Source organism: Lissotriton helveticus, chromosome 4_1, assembly GCF_964261635.1.
Source record: "Lissotriton helveticus chromosome 4_1, aLisHel1.1, whole genome shotgun sequence".
NCBI lineage: Eukaryota > Metazoa > Chordata > Amphibia > Caudata > Salamandridae > Lissotriton > Lissotriton helveticus.
The window spans coordinates 402339713-402356121 of record NC_136063.1 but is presented as its reverse complement, the minus strand read 5'-3'; the positions used below and the strand labels follow the sequence as shown (position 1 = coordinate 402356121).

Sequence of the window (16409 nt, the reverse complement as noted above, 5' to 3'; positions counted from 1 at the left end):
AAACTTAGTACAAGTATAGGAACCCAGTCCCTAGGACTTTAGATTACCCTGGACGAAACTCTGCAACATATATCTTGAACCTTCGACATTCCATATCGATTGAAAGACAGAAGAAATCTCCCTTGTGGTCAAGAAGTGACCACCCAGTCAAACAGGCACCAAAAGCATCTTTGCCCGTCTGCATTTTCGAGGCTCCCACCAGAGCCCGAAGAATCGGGGCCACAGGACACGGACTTCCAGACAGCTCTAAAGTTGATACGAGTCCCCAGCAAAGCTGAGACCTGTAGCTGACACGAGAGACGTGGGACCAGAACTCCTGGATATCCTGCATTTTTGCAACTGCACCTACTTCCTGAAGTTGTGCATTGGGGTATTTGAAGCCCTTGCCCAGAGTACCTTTTGCACCAGAGTACTGAGGCCAGCACTCGACAAGTGACCCGTGAGTCCCCTTTCTTCACCGCAGCTTGAGGCTCCTTCGCGGTTCCTAGTCCTTTGGCTAGTGAGCCCCCACGAAGGCCAATCCTTTGTTTCTTGAGCTTTCCTGGTTGCTACAGACGTGCTCTGATGCCCCTCCAAGTCCCTTAGACCTTGCTGGTCTAAACCGAAGCCAATCTTGTCATCTTGCGTGGGTTGCTGTTGCCAAGGCTTGTTGGGTCCAATCCGGATTCTGGCGCTGCAGCACTTGACATCCTTCGTGGGACAGCTCAAATCCAGCTCCTGGTCGTCGACGCCTCCTGGTCCTCGTGGCTGAAGAGTCACGCTATATCTGTTTCACCTGAAAACACCGACATTGGTTGGCATCTTCCTGTCGCCATCCTGGTCACTGGCTAGTGACCCAGACTCTGTCCCCTCTGCTTTCAAGTTCTTCACAGCTCCGATACACCCTTGGATCCACCCGGAAACGTTTCCTCTGGCCGCCTGCAGCACTTCTTCGCAGCTCTCCATTGGAATCGACGACGAAACCAGACACCAAAAGACACCTATGCACTCGGCTTCCGTGGGTGAGGTAACACAAGTACTCCGGTGCTCCCGTGGGTCTTGACTCTCGAAGTGTCTAAGTCTAAAAGGATTCCATCATAGTTCACCTCTAAGTGTCCCTAATCTTTAAAATTGTAACTTGTTCGTTCTCCATAGAAAGTCAATGGTGATCCGAGGCTGTGTTTAGACACTGCACGCATCCCCCGTGGGCCTCCTGCGTCCCTACCTTGGGTGGTTCCTGGTTGCCCAGCTGTTCTACAGGCCCTAGGCCTGCTTTCTAACCCTCACGTGGTTCTTATACCGCTATTTTAGTATATTGTTTGTGAGGCCCCTAGGGCATAACGCATACTGTGCAACTTACCGTATGCTAATTAAGTTCCTTGTATTGTACTTTTACCTCGGACCTCATAAAGAGTCCAGAGGAGTTGTGTTTAGAATAAATACATATATATTTGATATATACTTTGTGTGGTGTACTTTCATTTGATCATTTCAAGAGATTATAGACTGGTAAAACAACTTGCTTAACTCGCCTCCAAGTCTTAGCCTGATGGCTGCTCTCCACAGCCACCACTAGGAAAGCTTTCTATATGGTTGACTTCAAACCTACCATCAATAAGGGTTGTTTGGACTGGTACAAGGTGCCCACTAGAATAGTGGACATCATATGCCAGGCCAACTTCTCACAGACACTTTTCCTCCCAAAAAATTTCTAAGTGTCGACTTTTGAAAACTAAGAATATTCCTTAAAAATCAGCCGAATAACCAAAAGTATTTTCTCAACTGTTTTCAGGGAATGTCCCAGTGCTGAATCTAGGTATCCAGTACTGAGTAAGAAAAGTATCATTAATCTAACTTAGCTGCTAAGTGAATTTCCTCCCATAGGATAACATTGTTGATTCTATGTGAAAAACGTTCCAAGTGTCAACTTTTCAAATGCAATAATATTCTTTAAAAATTGGACCTCTAACTAAAACGCATTTACTCACCTGTTTTCAGGAAATGTCCCAGTGCTGAATCTAGGATCCAGCACTGTTAGCAAAAGTAATCTGAAAAGGAATGAACTGCATTTTACTTAAAAAGCCCATTCATTCGAATGTACTATACCTGCAAAGTGTTGCAAACTGCTTACTTAAAACTGTAACCAAAACCAGTACAAGTTATACTGCAATTTTGAGCTGTGTTCACACAAGTAATTTACTACTGCAAAGTATTTTTATGCTTACCTGTGCCAGCCTTGCTTGGTTCTAGAAATAAACAGTATTTTTTTGTATACAATAATAATTGACCTAGAGTTCAGTTCTTGAATGTGTGAATTCATTTGCTGAGTGTGTACATCAAATGCTTAACACTGTCCTCTGATACTGCCTTACTGCTCAACCAAGCTACCACTTTAGAGAGTAAGGCTCCAACTTGAACCTCTGCCAAACCTCTGGAGACCCTTAGACTATACACACACTGTACCTCACTTTGGGATAGAGCTTTGAAAGTTTTGCCCTGGTGTTATGTTCCTGGATGCCCACCATTGTATTTCTGCTTGCAGATTGTGCGTCACAACCACTAGATCCTTTCAACTCTGTGACCAGTTGTTGGTGAGCCGTTCCTGGAAGGGGCACATATGTAGGTGGGCATGAGGAATAAGCAGGATGCATGACGTCATCATGCCCATGAGTGTCATGACTCTCCTCACTGTCAGAGATTAACACCTATGGTAGAGGGAAGTTTTTTGTTTGATGGCTTTTATCCTCTTATGTGTAGGATAAGCCTGTGCGAGTATTGAGTTGAGTCTTGACCCTAAGAATGTTTTTGCAGAGGATTTCTTGTGATTTATTGAGAATCCTAATTCTTGAAGCGTATGGATTGCCCTTCAAACATGGCTGATACATTGTGTTTGCCCTTATAAGCCAGTCGTCTAGGTAAGGGTAGATGTGTACTCATCCTTTTTGCAGATGTGCTGCTACTGTGGCTAGGTACTTGGTGAAGACAGGTGGTGCTGCTTGTATTCTGAAAGGGAGTACCTTGAACTGGTGGTGTGTTCCTTCGTGTAGGAACCGGAGACATTTTTTGTGGCTTTTGTTCATGGGAATCTGTAAATAGGCGTCCTTGAGGTCTCTTGTTGCCATGTAATCTAACCTTTGAATTTGAGGTATTATTTCTTGGAGTGTAGCCACTCTGAAATGTTGCGTCAGAATGAATTTGTTTATGAACCGTAAGTACAGGATGGGCCTTAGCGAAAGGTCTTGTTTGGGCACTAGGAAATACAGTGAGTAGTTTCCTTTGAAAAGTTCTGGCTTTGTCACAATCTCCATTACCTGTTTTTAGGAAGCGCCTTTATTTCCGAATTCAACTGTCAGTTCTGACTTGAGGAACTTCTTTATCCTTAGTGGGTTTGCTTGTGGTGGTTGTCAGTTCTATGCAATACCCTTACTTTATTAAGTTTAATATCCAATTGTCTGTAGTGATCTTTTGCCACTGTTTATGTATTGTAATATCCTAGTATCCTGCTCTCACCGGTGCTGTGTGGGGATCCTCTCCTTTATAGGAGTCAGCTGGAACCGTTTCCTCTTCCTCTAGAGGGCTGACCTCTCGAAAGGTCTGTTTTGGCTGCTGTTGCCAGTTTTGGTATCCTGCCTGCTGGCTTGTTTGTTGACCATTTCCTTGGCGCTGTTGGTGATGTGCTCCTCTACCTCTGAGTTTTCTTGCATTAAACCCTCCTTTTTTGAAGGCACCTCTTTGTTGCAGGGCTCCCATGGCTATTGCAGTCTCGTTGTCTTTTTTGCTCTGTTGGAGGGACTCATCTACCTCCTTTCCAAACAGTGCGTATCCTATAAACAGTCTGTTAATGATGGAGGTTTGAACCTCCTGCTTAAAACTGGTTATTTTAAGCCAGGCAAGCTTAGTGTGGTGCCTGTGCAAATTTGTCTGCTGGCAGTGTCTGTGCGTCCAGTGCTGGTTTAAGGGATGTGTGTTGCTATGTTTTTGCCTTCCTGGCAATAGCTTTTGCCCTTTTCTTGTCATCTTCAGGGAGCTTGTTGATGAGCTCCTCAATGTTATCACATTGCTGATGTCCATACCTGTTCAACAGGGCATTTGAGTTTGCACCATGGTGTCGCCGCCTCTTTTTCTATTTTCCAGGCTAGCATATCCATCTGCTTGCTTTCCGTCTCTGGAGGTGGTCCACTGTTAAAGATGGCATTAATGGAGTCAGGCACTGTATTTCCTTGGATATACTTGGGTTCCCTGGAAGAGGGTTTGTACTTCTTTTCGACCCTTGGTGTTACTCCCTCCAGCCGACGCCTGCAGCCTAAACCCAGAAGGCCCCCCTAACCGTGACCAGGAAGAAGATCCGGCACCAAAAGGCACCCCTGCACCAGACGGCCAAACCAACGGTGCCTAACCAATCCTTAACTTCCCTCTCGAAGTGGTGGTCGCACCCAGATGTCCTCAGTCTCCCTGCCTGCAGTGCTTTTGAAAACCGGAGGTTCCCATTGGAAACCAGAGGGCACCCAACGTCGAAACTGCACTCTGCACCCGGCCGCCTCATTGCCTCTGACGGTGCACCTTTTGTGCTACTTTGTTTCCCCATTTGCCCTGACTTAAACCCCAGGAGCTTTGCTCCCACAGCCATGTGGCCTGCTTGCTAGCAGCTACCAAAGGGAGACCCCCTATCCTCCATAGGATAACACTCTGCACCCGGCCGCACTAGTGCCGCTGAGGGTGTAACAAGAGTGCATAATTGACCCTGGGGAACCCCGAGTCTAACCCCAGAACCTTAGCTCCCACGGTCGATAACTTACCTGTGAACCGATAACCTATTTTTCCTCTATAGGATAACATTGACAATCTTCTCCCAAAAAGTTTCTAAGTGTGGAGTTTTGAAATCTAAAAATATTCTTTAAAAATCGCACGAATAAACAAAACTTATTTACTTAACTGTTTTCGGGAGATGTCCCATTGCTGAATCTAGGTATCCAGCACTGAGTCAGAAAAGTAACGTGAAAAGTAACTTACTTGTAATTTACTGAAAAAGCCTATCCATATCAATGTACTGTATTGGCTAAGTATTGCAACTTACTGCATTCCCTGTAAATAAAACAGAGTACAATTCCTATTGCATTTTCAAACTGTTCTACATTCAGCAACTTATTACTGTAAAATATGTAATGCTTACCTGTGCCAGGCTTGCTTGGTTCTAAAATATAACAGTATGTTTTTTTATAGAAAAACAGTTGGCCTAGAGTTCAGTGCTTCAGTGTGTGAATTCATTTGCTGACTGAGTGCTTGCATCAAATGCTTAACACTGTCCTCTGATACTGCCTTACTGCTCGACCACTCTACCACAAATAGAGAGTAAGGTTCTATCTAACTTTAACCTCTGCCTACCCCTGGGGTCACCTGGACTCTACCTCATTTTGGATTAGTAAATATAGAGCCAGTTTCCTACACGGAGAGAACAGGACGGCATTGATGAACTCGGGTAAAGAAAGTTGTGGTGAGGAATATAATATTAACCATAGGGATTTTTTAAAGTTTTTGCAGGTCAGAGATTTCCTAACGAAGAAAACTGGTGGGCGGGAGAATTTCCGGAACAATCAATTGATTGATAAATTATGTAAAAAAACAACTCCCAGGATCGGGGAAATCTATGAACTATTAAATGTAATGGCACCTGATGATATGGATAAATATTGTGTAATTTGGCAGGAACAACTAGGAGTACATTCCAATATCCCCCGCTTAGCATATGAGGTCGCACTACATTCATTAATGTCGATACACACACACACACACACACACACACACACACACACACACACACACACACACACACACACACACACACACACACACACACACACACACACACACACACACACACACACACACACACACACACACACACACACACACACACACACACACACACACACACACACACACACACACACACACACACACACACACACACACACACACACACACACACACACACACACACACACACACACACACACACACACACACACACACACACCAGTTGCAGAGGGTCCTGTTCGGTACCACGGGTAGCCAGAATATAAATGTCAGCAGCCCTACATGACAAGAACAGATGCATACTGGTAAGTAGCATATTCCGTTCGAGGCATGTGGGCTGCTGAATTTATATCTGTGCATAGAATAAATAGCAGTATACTCCTTAGCGGTGGTTGCCCGTGCCAGCTGCAGCAGTCTGAAAAAGAGTTCTGAGAACAGCCTGACCTACAGCAGCTTGCTGTTTGGAGTGTACATCCACGCAGTAGTGTTTGGTGAATGTGTGTAATGTGTGTATGGTGTTCCATGTGGCTGCTCTACATATATCCTCTAGAGGAATGTTACCTAGGAAAGCCATGGATGCCCCTAACTTGCGTGTGGAATGCGCTCTTGGGGGAACTGTTAATGTGTGTTTAGCTTTTGGATAACAGATTTGTATGCACTTAACAATCCATCTGGCTATACCTGACTTGGAAATGGGGTTGCCTTTGTGTTGTGGAGAAAAGGCAACAAACAGTTGCTTAGTTTTCCTGAAATCCTTCGTCCTGTCTATGTAATACAGGGGAGCTCTTTTAACATCTAGCGTGTGCAGTGCTCTGTCTGCCACCGAGTCTGGATTTGGGAAGAAAACGGGCAGTTCTATGGTTTGTTAATGTGGAACTGCAACACCACCTTAGGCATGAATTTGGGGTTGGTACGCAGCACCACCCGATTAGCAAGAATCTGTATGAATGGCTCTTGAATAGTTAGGGCTTGAAGCTCACTAACTCTCCTTAGCGATGTGATTGCCACTAGAAAAGCCACTTTCCATGTTAGAAATTGTATGTCACAAGAGTGAAGAGGTTCAAAGGGTGGTCCCATTAGTCTGGTGAGAACTATGTTTAGATTCCAGACAGGTGAAGGAGGGTGTCTGGGAGGAATCACTCTTTTGAGCCCTTCCATAAAAGCTTTAATGGCTGGCACTCTAAAAAGAGAAAGATGCTGTCTGTTCTGAAGATAAGCAGCCATTGCGGCCAAATGTATCCTAATGGAACTATATGCCAGATTGGATCTGTATAGGTGCAACAAATAACAATGTTTTGCGTGGATGCATCAAGCGGATTTATGTCATTATGAGAACAGTAAATGACAAATTGCTTCCATTTGGCCGCATAGCATGCCCTGGTTGTAGGTCTTCTTGCCTCCTTGATGTTCATACAGTCAGGGGGCAGGTTGAGGTAGCCAAACTATGACCTCAGGAGCCATATTGCAAGGCTCAACTGTTGCGGATCTGGGTGCTGAATGTCTCCACGGTTCTGAGTGAGGAGACTGGGCTTGAGTCGCAGCCGTTGGTGAGGCACCACCGAAAGTTCTAGGAACGTGGTGTACCACGCTTGCCGTGCCCACGTTGGAGCAACTAGGATGAGCGTCATGGAGTGCTGCCGTAGTTTGCGTGCCACTAGCGGTATGAGCAGTGCTGGAGGAAAAGCGTACGCAAATCTGCCTGACCAGTTCATCCATATCGCATTGCCCTGAGACTGCGGGCGTGGGAACCTGGCGGCGAAGGTTTGGCATTTTTCGTTTTCATTTGTGGCGAATAGGTCTATCTCTGGATGACCCCACTGCTGGAAATATGGTTGGAGCACTGAGGGGTGTATTTCCCACTCGTGCATCTGGTGGCTGTGGCTGTGCCTGCTGAGCAGGTCCGCCATCTGGTTGTCTTTGTCTGGGAGATGTTCTGCCATGAGGAACATGTTCCTTTGAATGGCCCACTTCCACATGCTCTGGGCTAGATGAGACAATTGTGGAGAGTGCGTGCCTCCCTGCTTCTGGATGTAATACATGGCAGTCATGTTGTCCGTCCGGATCAGCACGACTTTGTTGCACAGATGCAGTCTGAAGGCCTTCATTGCCATGAAAAATCCCATGAGCTCCAACAGGTTGATATGCATCTTTTGCTGCTGTGCTGTCCATAGTCCCTGCACTGTATAATGGAGGACATGCGCTCCCCAACCCTGGAGAGATGGGTCCGTTGTCAGCACTATCTGTGGTACAGGCTCTTGGAACGGTCGTCCCCTGCAAAGGTTTTGTGTGTTCCACCAATGCAGAGAGTTGTATGCACGACCGGTCACCAACACTAGGTCTTTTAGATGTCCTTGAGCCTGGTTCCACTGTCGTGCTAAGCACTCCTGAAGCGGACGCATGTTTAGCCTTGCGTGAGGGACTATAAAGATGCAGGAGGCCATCATACCTATTAGCTGCATGAATACCTGCGCTGGTAGCGAGTGTTGGGGCCTAAATTTTTGAATGAGCAATTGCATGCTGTTGACTCTGGCAGAGTTTGGGTGCGCTGTCGCTGTCAGAGTGTTGATTGTCGCACCAAGGTACTGTTGTACATGTGCGGGTTGAAGGTGTGATTTTGGGTAATTTAGTGAAAATCCTAGACTGTGTAGGAGGTGAATTGTGCGGGACATGTGGCTGGCACATCGCTGGGCTGACTTTGCCTGAACAAGCCAGTCGTCCAGAGAAGGATAGACATGGATGTGTTGTCTCCGAAGATGCGCCGCCACTGTCGCTAAGCACATGGTGAACACCCTGGGGGCAGTAGTGACCCCGAAAGGCAGGACCTTGAACTGGTAATGCTGGTTGTTTATGGTGAACCTGAGATATTTCCAGTGTCCTGGGTGAATGGGGATGTGGAAATATGCGTCTTTTAGGTCTAGGGTTGCTAGGAAGTCCCTGACTGAGCAATGGTAGAACTTGATGTAAAGTCAGCATGTGAAAATGTTCTGACAAGATGTACTGGTTCAGGGGTCTGAGGTCTGAGGTCTAGAATGGGCCTGAGAGACCCGTCCTTTTTTGGGATTAAGAAGTACAGTGAGTTCACCCCTGTACCCTGCTGATTTAAAGGCACGAGTTCTATGGCCCCTTTTTGCAGCATGCAGAGTACTTCTTGCTGCAATAAGTGCATGTGCTCTGCGGACATAGGACGGTGCCTTGGGGGTATGTTGGGTGGAGAGGAGGTTAATTCTAGACAATAGCCATATTGGATAAGGTCTCTCACCCACCTGTCTGTAGTTATGCCTTCCCAGACTGGCAGGAACTGCTGAAGTCTCCCCCCGACTGGTGTTATATGGTCGGGGGGCAGTGACAAGACGTCACTGTTTATTGGTGGCGGATGATCTGGTATTATTTCCGCGTCCTCTGCCTTTGGCGCTGTTCCCACGATAGCCACCCCTATTGTTTTTGTTATAGGTGGTCTGCGAGCCCCCTCTGTTGTATTGGGCTTGCTGTGATGCTGGACCTCTGGAGGCTCCCCTGTTACCGGAGCGGCGAAAGGAACCGCCCCTGAACTGTTGTGACTGCAGAGCCCCCATGGATTTTGCTGTCAGTGTCTTTTTTAATTTTCTCAAGGGTGGTGTCTACATCAGGACCAAAGAGAAAGTTAGGGTTAACCGGCTGGTTGAGTAAAGTAGTTTGTATCTCCGGCTTAAAACCAGAGATGCGTAGCCAGGCATGCCTTCTAAGCATCACACTTGTGTTTATGGCTCTAGCTGCCGTGTCTGCTGCATCTAGTGCACACTTGATGGACGCATTTGAAATTAATTTTCCCTCCTGTATCAGCATTTCTGCTCCCTCCTTATAAGCCTCAGGCAGGTGTTGCAGTAGCTGCTCTAACGTGTCGTAGTGCGCCCTATCATATCTGGCTAATAGGGCCTGTGTATTGGAGATCCTCCAAATATTTGCTGCCTGAGCCGCTACTCGCTTGCCAGATGCTTCAAAGATTTTGGATTCTTTGTCCGGAGGGGGAGAATCACCGCTGGTTTGAGAGTTTGCCCTTTTACGAGCATTAGCCACCACGAGGGAGTCCAACGGGAGCTGGCCCTTGATGTACGTAGGGTCTACAGGTGCAGGTCGGTACTTCTTTTCAATCCTTGGGTTTACAACCCGTGCCCTTGTGGTCTCCTTGAAGATGTCAGTAGCATGTTTAAGGACACCCTTCAGCATAGGCAATGTTTTTACTGATCTTTCAGAAGTCAAGAAAGTATCAAACAAAAAGTCCTCCTCTACTGGGTCAGCATGCATGTCCACATCATGGTTTTTGGCTGCCCTTTCAATCAAAGCATTAAACGCAGCAGTATCTTCAGTAGGCGAGGTTTTGATGGTATAGGACTGGGTGTCAGGCGTGGTGTGTGGCTTACCAGGGTCAGTCCAGGTTTGCTGTTCATCCTGATCTGTGTCAGCAGGATAATTGAACTCATCTTCATTGTATCCTCCCCTATGTCCTCATAGGTGCGTGTGGGCGAATAGGAATAGTCTTGTTCATAGGACTCCACAGGCTCAGAAAGAACAGGTGAGGTTGCAGAGTCTCTTTTCCTTTTTAGAGGGATTTTGTATGACTCTAAAGGAGTTTCTGTAACTATTTTCAGTTTGTAAATTGTGAGTCTACCCGTATCCGAGTCGATGAACAGTTTTGACTGATTGTCATAGGAGGGTGGTTGGAACATCACATCCTCTTCAGCGGACTGACTCCTTGAAACTGCCGACACTTTCTTGGTAGTATCGGTGCCTTTTTGTGGCTTCGAAGGTTTTTGGTCGAGCGGTCGGGGGCAGTCCATATTTAATAGGTTGTGTAAGCAGTGGAGACGAACCGACCTTTTTTGAGGGTGTTGCCGTCTTCGATCTGACCAACTTTGTAGGATCACTGGGCTGCTTGCGGCCCTGCGTCGATTCGAGCTGTCGGTGCGCAACAGGTACGCCTTTCTGCTTGGACGCGACGTGCTCTTTCGGGTCGGGTGCACTTTTCGACTCGAAGGCCTTGCTGGATATCGGCACCGAGGCTGGAAGTTTTGGATCGACAGTCCTCCTAGCCTTGAGTCCTTTGCCAGTGTCGCCATCTTAGGGCGCTGACGTCGACAGCGTCAGCGCGACGTGCTTGACGGCAGAGACAGGTTTCGGCGTCCCGTGTTTCGGGTCGACGCCCCCTTGTGACCCCGAAGGGTTGATGACACTTAGATTTGGCTGGAGCTGACGAATCCGAGGCCGTCGATCAGAGGACTGTCTTCAGCAGTTTCTGTTTCGATACAGTTGCTGTCGGTTTCGGTTTTGCCGCTGAAAGTGGCTGATTGACCAATGGCTCTGTAGAAGTATTCTTAGCCGGGCCTGGACGCGGGGCTATAGAATGCGGGTAAAGATCTTGGCTAAGGCCTTCCGACGATGCCTCGACCTGAGCCTTAGAGAGTTTAGTCAGTATTGGGCCCCACGATTGCGGACGGGCCTTGCTCATCGCTTGAGTCGTCATCGACGGCTCCGATGGCTTCTGCGTCGTCTCCTACCTCGACCGTGGACGTAGTCTTGTTGTTCGTCCACACTGTAATGTGAGTCGTGCTCCGATGCAGGGTCCGACTGTTGTTCAGGATCCTCCTGATCGGCTCCCTCGATGTCGTCTGCCTCGAAGATATCTTCTGGGTCTGGCGCTGTCTGCTGGGCCGACTGTCGCGCGGCGCGCCAAAGCGTTTTCTTCGACCAGAACTTGGAACAGGCCATACAGCTGGCCTCGTCGTGGTCCGGGGATAGGCACTTATTGCACACCGGGTGCACATCGATGTGAGGGTATTTGGAGTTGCAGACGGGGCATCTCTTGAACGGGCTCCGTTCCATCGTCGACGCTCATCAGGGCCTAGAGGTCGAAAAGGCAATACGGCCTTCGAAGTCCTGTTAGAAGAACTGGATGAAGTACAGGGCACCGAACGAGAGACAATACCGACGCCCCTAAGGCATTTTGGCCTCACGAAAAGAGTTTTAAGTATATTCCGAACTTGAGTCAAGAAAGTACATCCGAACCCAATGGCGGAAAAAAACAATCTAAAGATGGAGGATGCCCATGCGCACTGTAGTCCAAGGGAGGAGCCACCTATCTCGTGATACTTCAAAGACTCTTCCAGGACAACAATGTGCAATCATCCGGACCCATCACTAGGCGGCGATCTATGCACAGATATAAATTCAGCAGCCCACATGCCTCGAACCTCCAGTTATACTGCATGTATTTCCTTTTGGAGTCTATAAATATATTAAAAATCTATGTTTTTATAAATGTGTGTTGGATTTCTCTAGAGTGCTGTCAATTACTTATCGTCAATGTTGGTGATGTGAAATTCTCAACACATGTTCTTCTAAGTAGCCTTTCTGCTCTTTCCCACTCTACCAGGAAGAGAGTACCCGGGCATCATCTTTCTGTGATGTGCTAGTATTACATAAGGCACCCCTGCAATACTACATAATACTTCCACCTTGCAACACTTCGCCTGTGAAAAAATCCAAAAGCATCTGGCTCATTGCTGAGGGAAAAAACTGCGCATCAGAAATGAATCAGAGCCTGCTTGGATTTTTCCTCAAGCTAAAGAAAATCTATCTAAAGTAGGAAACACATAAAAAAAAGTTACGAGTTGTTTGCGGGAGGAGAAGAATGGGCTGGTCTAGATAAACCTTTTCATAATGTATATATGTTGGCCAAGGGCTTAAACATTCATAACCACTTTCCAAGGCTGGCAGTCAAAGAAAAAAAGTAAAATTGAGTAATAATTAACATTTCGCCTGATGCAAGAAAACACTAAGAACTATTGATGGAGTTCTCTCCTTTTAAGTCTAAACAGACTAATTGAGCTAAGCAGAGAGGACATGTCTCACCTGGTATTGTTGAGGTGCTTGGACCTTGACCAGTAGCTGTCGTCGCTGTTGTAAGAGACCCCACAGCAGGTGCCAGAATAAAATCAATGTCACCATCTTTAAATGAAGAGAAAAGCAGATGCACATTAATACATTCAACACATTCATACACAAACACTACACATCAATTGATTTCTATCTGCAGGGATGGAGGGACTACTTACTTGCCAAATAAATCAAATATATGTACAAATCTATTTAAGGACAAGCATAAAAATCCTTATTGATAAACAAGCTAAAGCTGCCCATGCAACAGTAGGGTTAAAGGACAAGTTACTTACCTTTGTTAATGCCTTACCTGGTAGAGCCATGGTCTAGCCGCAGATTCCTTGCAGTTGTGTTCGTCATAGTGACGTCCGCGTCTTCTATAAAGGTGTCACCTCGGCGCGCTGATGTCAGTACTTTTCACGTCTGTCCACGCCAAAAGCGTGGAGCCATGAAGTGACTGACAATGGTATGTTAAAAGATAATTAGGGCTCTGAAGGGGAACAGCCCTAACACTAAAGTGATCCTCAGTGCAGGGAGCATGGGTGAGCCGGTAATGTATCTCTGGCTAGATCATGTCTCTACCAGATAAGGCGTTACCACATGTAAGTAACTTGTTCACCTGATAGACATCTAGTCGCAGATTCCTTACGTTAGAACAGATACCCCAGCAATATCATCCTGGGAGGAGGGGCTGTGAAAAAGTGTTAGATCAAAAAGTCTTTTAAGACCAAACAGGCCTTACCTACAGATCTGATTATCCAAGCAATAATGTTTGGAAAACATAAGCAGGGATGACCACGCAGCCGCTTGACAGATGTAGAGGACTAAAACACCACTTGGAACAGCTGCGGTGGCTGCCTTGGCCATGGTTGAATGAGCTTTGAAGCCTTCAGGAGGCTGCTTCTTTACCAAGGTGTAACAGATTTTTTTATGCCAAGGATAACTGTAGGATAGTAGATTTGCTTTCAGGGTTACCCCCACTTTTTGCTTGGTGTCAGTATGTTTTTGACTAGTCTGACTGGGATCTTGCTAATCAGGACCCCAGTCACTGTGCTTTCTCCCTACATTAACCAGGGTAAGTAATTTTTAACATCCACAGTTAGCTACAGGTGTACCCTTGTAAGTCCCTAGTATGTGGTACTAAGGTACCCAGGGAATAGGTACACGAGGGGTCAACCATGGGTTGCAGCATGTATTGTGCCACCCATGGTTGCCCACTTAAACTGTGACTACAGGCAGCCTGTGTGAGTTGGAGCTTGCACCTCTCACAACAGATTTTTTATATCTGGGGTCACTCCACTTTAAACCTAAAAGTCACCCCTACGGCAGGCTCTTCAGTCCTGAGGGCAGGGTGCTTGGTCATATGTGTGAGGGTGCCCATTCATGTGCAGGACACCCCTACAAACCCCAGAGTCAATTCTCCAGGCTTTGAAAGTGTGGTCAGCCATTTTAATACATATACTGAACATCATGTCTAACTATATAGTGGCTGTACCGAACCCAGTCATGTTTGGTATCAAACATGTTGGAATCATATCCCAACACCGATTATAGTGTTGCAAGTATGATCCCATGTACTGGCGGGCTCCCTTGGGATACCCCCCTCCACTCCAGGTAACAGTCTTTCCACAGACACGATTCTGCCCTCCTGCTGCTGTGCCAAGCTCGAGCAAGGAAAGGTAGAAGAATAGGTTTCCTGATACAGGGAGGTGTGACCACCTCCCAGACAAGATTGTATTGGGGTGGGGTGGAAGCACGTGCCATTGTCACCAGACTGCTTTGACGGGGCACATTTGGTGCCCTCCTTGCATACTCCAGTTTAAGCAAGTTCAGGGAGTCCTTGGCTGCTGCTCTGGCACGAAACTGGACAAAGGACATGAGAGTATCCTCCCCTCTTTCCAGCCCCTCCTCTGGGAGAGACCCCCTCCCCCCCCCACCCCCCTGAGTCATTCTAACCCTTTCCCTTGGGTAGTTTAGGGGTTTCCTGTGTTTTGCTGAAACCACGTGACTCATCGACCTTCTGGGCTCTTGGACTTCGCCTGAAACCAAGACTGCACCAAGGAAGACTCCTGCTACTTCTGGTCTCGCTGTTCTGCATGTCTTCTTATTCGTCTGTGCTTTTTCCAAGATCTTCAACAGACCTGTGGGCAATAAGACCACCCTAAGTTATCTCCCTTAGAGTGAAGGAGTCACTCCCCTGCATCTGTGGGCACCGCATGAAAGTTAAGTGGTCTGCCGTGCCTGACGACCCAAGGACTTCAAACGGCTCAGCAACACAGGTGGTGGTTCTGCAACTCGCTCAAGCCTGACCTCTGCAATTTTAAGGCCAGTAACCCTTGTCCGATCCGCTGGGACCAAACCCATCGACTTGACTATGCCAAGGGATGTTGGTTCTGCACTCCAGAGCACTTCGGGCTACAAGAAGATCCAGCATCTCTTCCTGCCAAGTACAGTGTCTTCACCACATCCTCTGCAACATGGGCCTTCCTTCCTGGTGAGCTGCTTGAGATCCTCTTGCAACCCCTGTGCCTTCAGCCTATGGGTTCTCCTGAAGGTCTTTTTCTGCTTCAGTGGGCTCCCCTGCTTACTTAAGGCCTGCTCTGACTCTCCTGCTTGTGGTGAGTACCATTGGACCTTGCTCATCCCAACATTGCTCCTTCGTTCTCCACGCCAGTTGCAGCTACCACGGCTTGTTGGTGCTCCTGCCAGAAACCGGCTCCCTGGTCATCGGCATCTGACGTGAGACAGCTCGTGCACGGCTACTGGTCTTCCTCAGCATCGACTGGTCCTTTCTGCTGCAGCGACAAGGACACAGTCAACTCATCTGAACTGTCCAACATTCACTCCTTGGTGGCATACACTGTCGCCTCTGTAAGCAAGTTTTTCACTGCCAGAATCCACCTTTGGGTTCCACTGCACTTCTTCACCTTCTTCTCCAGAGGCACTCTTCTCCAAAACTTCATTGTAGTCTACGGAGGTTTCTGAGGTCTCTTCAGCCCTATGCACCTGGCTTTCCTGGTGAAGGTAACCTGGTCTCCCAGGTATCCACTGAAGGGATGGCAGGGTTGAAAAGTAGAGTGGTGCGGGGTGGCAGTCCTGCAGAGTAGAGTGGTGCGGGGTGGCAGTCCTGCAGAGTAGAGTGTCGCGGGGTGGCAGTGCTGTAGAGTAGAGTGTCGCGGGGTGGCAGTGCTGCAGAGTAGAGTGTCGCGGGGTGGCAGTGCTGCAGAGTAGAGTGTCGCGGGGTGGCAGTGCTGCAGAGTAGAGTGTCGCGGGGTGGCAGTGCTGCAGAGTAGAGTGTCGCGGGGGGGCAGTGCTGCAGAGTAGAGCGTCGCGGGGGGGCAGTGCTGCAGAGTAGAGCGTCGCGGGGGGGCAGTGCTGCAGAGTAGAGCGTCGCGGGGGGGCAGTGCTGCAGAGTAGAGCGTCGCGGGGGGGCAGTGCTGCAGAGTAGAGCGTCGCGGGGCAGTGCTGCAGAGTAGAGCGTCGCGGGAGGGCAGTGCTGCAGAGTAGAGCGTCGCGGGGGCAGTGCTGCAGAGTAGAGCGTCGCGGGGGCAGTGCTGCAGAGTAGAGTGTCGCGGGGGGCAGTGCTGCAGAGTAGAGTGTCGCGGGGCAGAGCGCAGTGCTGCAGAGGAGAGCGGGGCAGAGCGGGGGGCAGTGCTGCAGAGTAGAGTGTTGTGGGGCAGAGCGCAGTGCCGCACAGGAGAGCG

At 48.1% G+C, this 16409-nt stretch overlaps 1 protein-coding gene across 19 annotated transcripts in view; it reads right to left on the bottom strand.

Annotated features, from left to right (window-relative positions):
- Positions 1-16409, bottom strand: part of UBR5 (ubiquitin protein ligase E3 component n-recognin 5) — a 2132574-nt gene that overhangs the window by 1353597 nt on the left and 762568 nt on the right. For all 19 annotated transcript variants that reach the window (XM_078686916.1, XM_078686920.1, XM_078686919.1 and 16 more), the window contains one exon: positions 12679-12774. In XM_078686916.1, coding sequence (XP_078543042.1) covers positions 12679-12774 — 96 coding nt within the window. The remainder of the gene's footprint in view (positions 1-12678; positions 12775-16409) is intronic.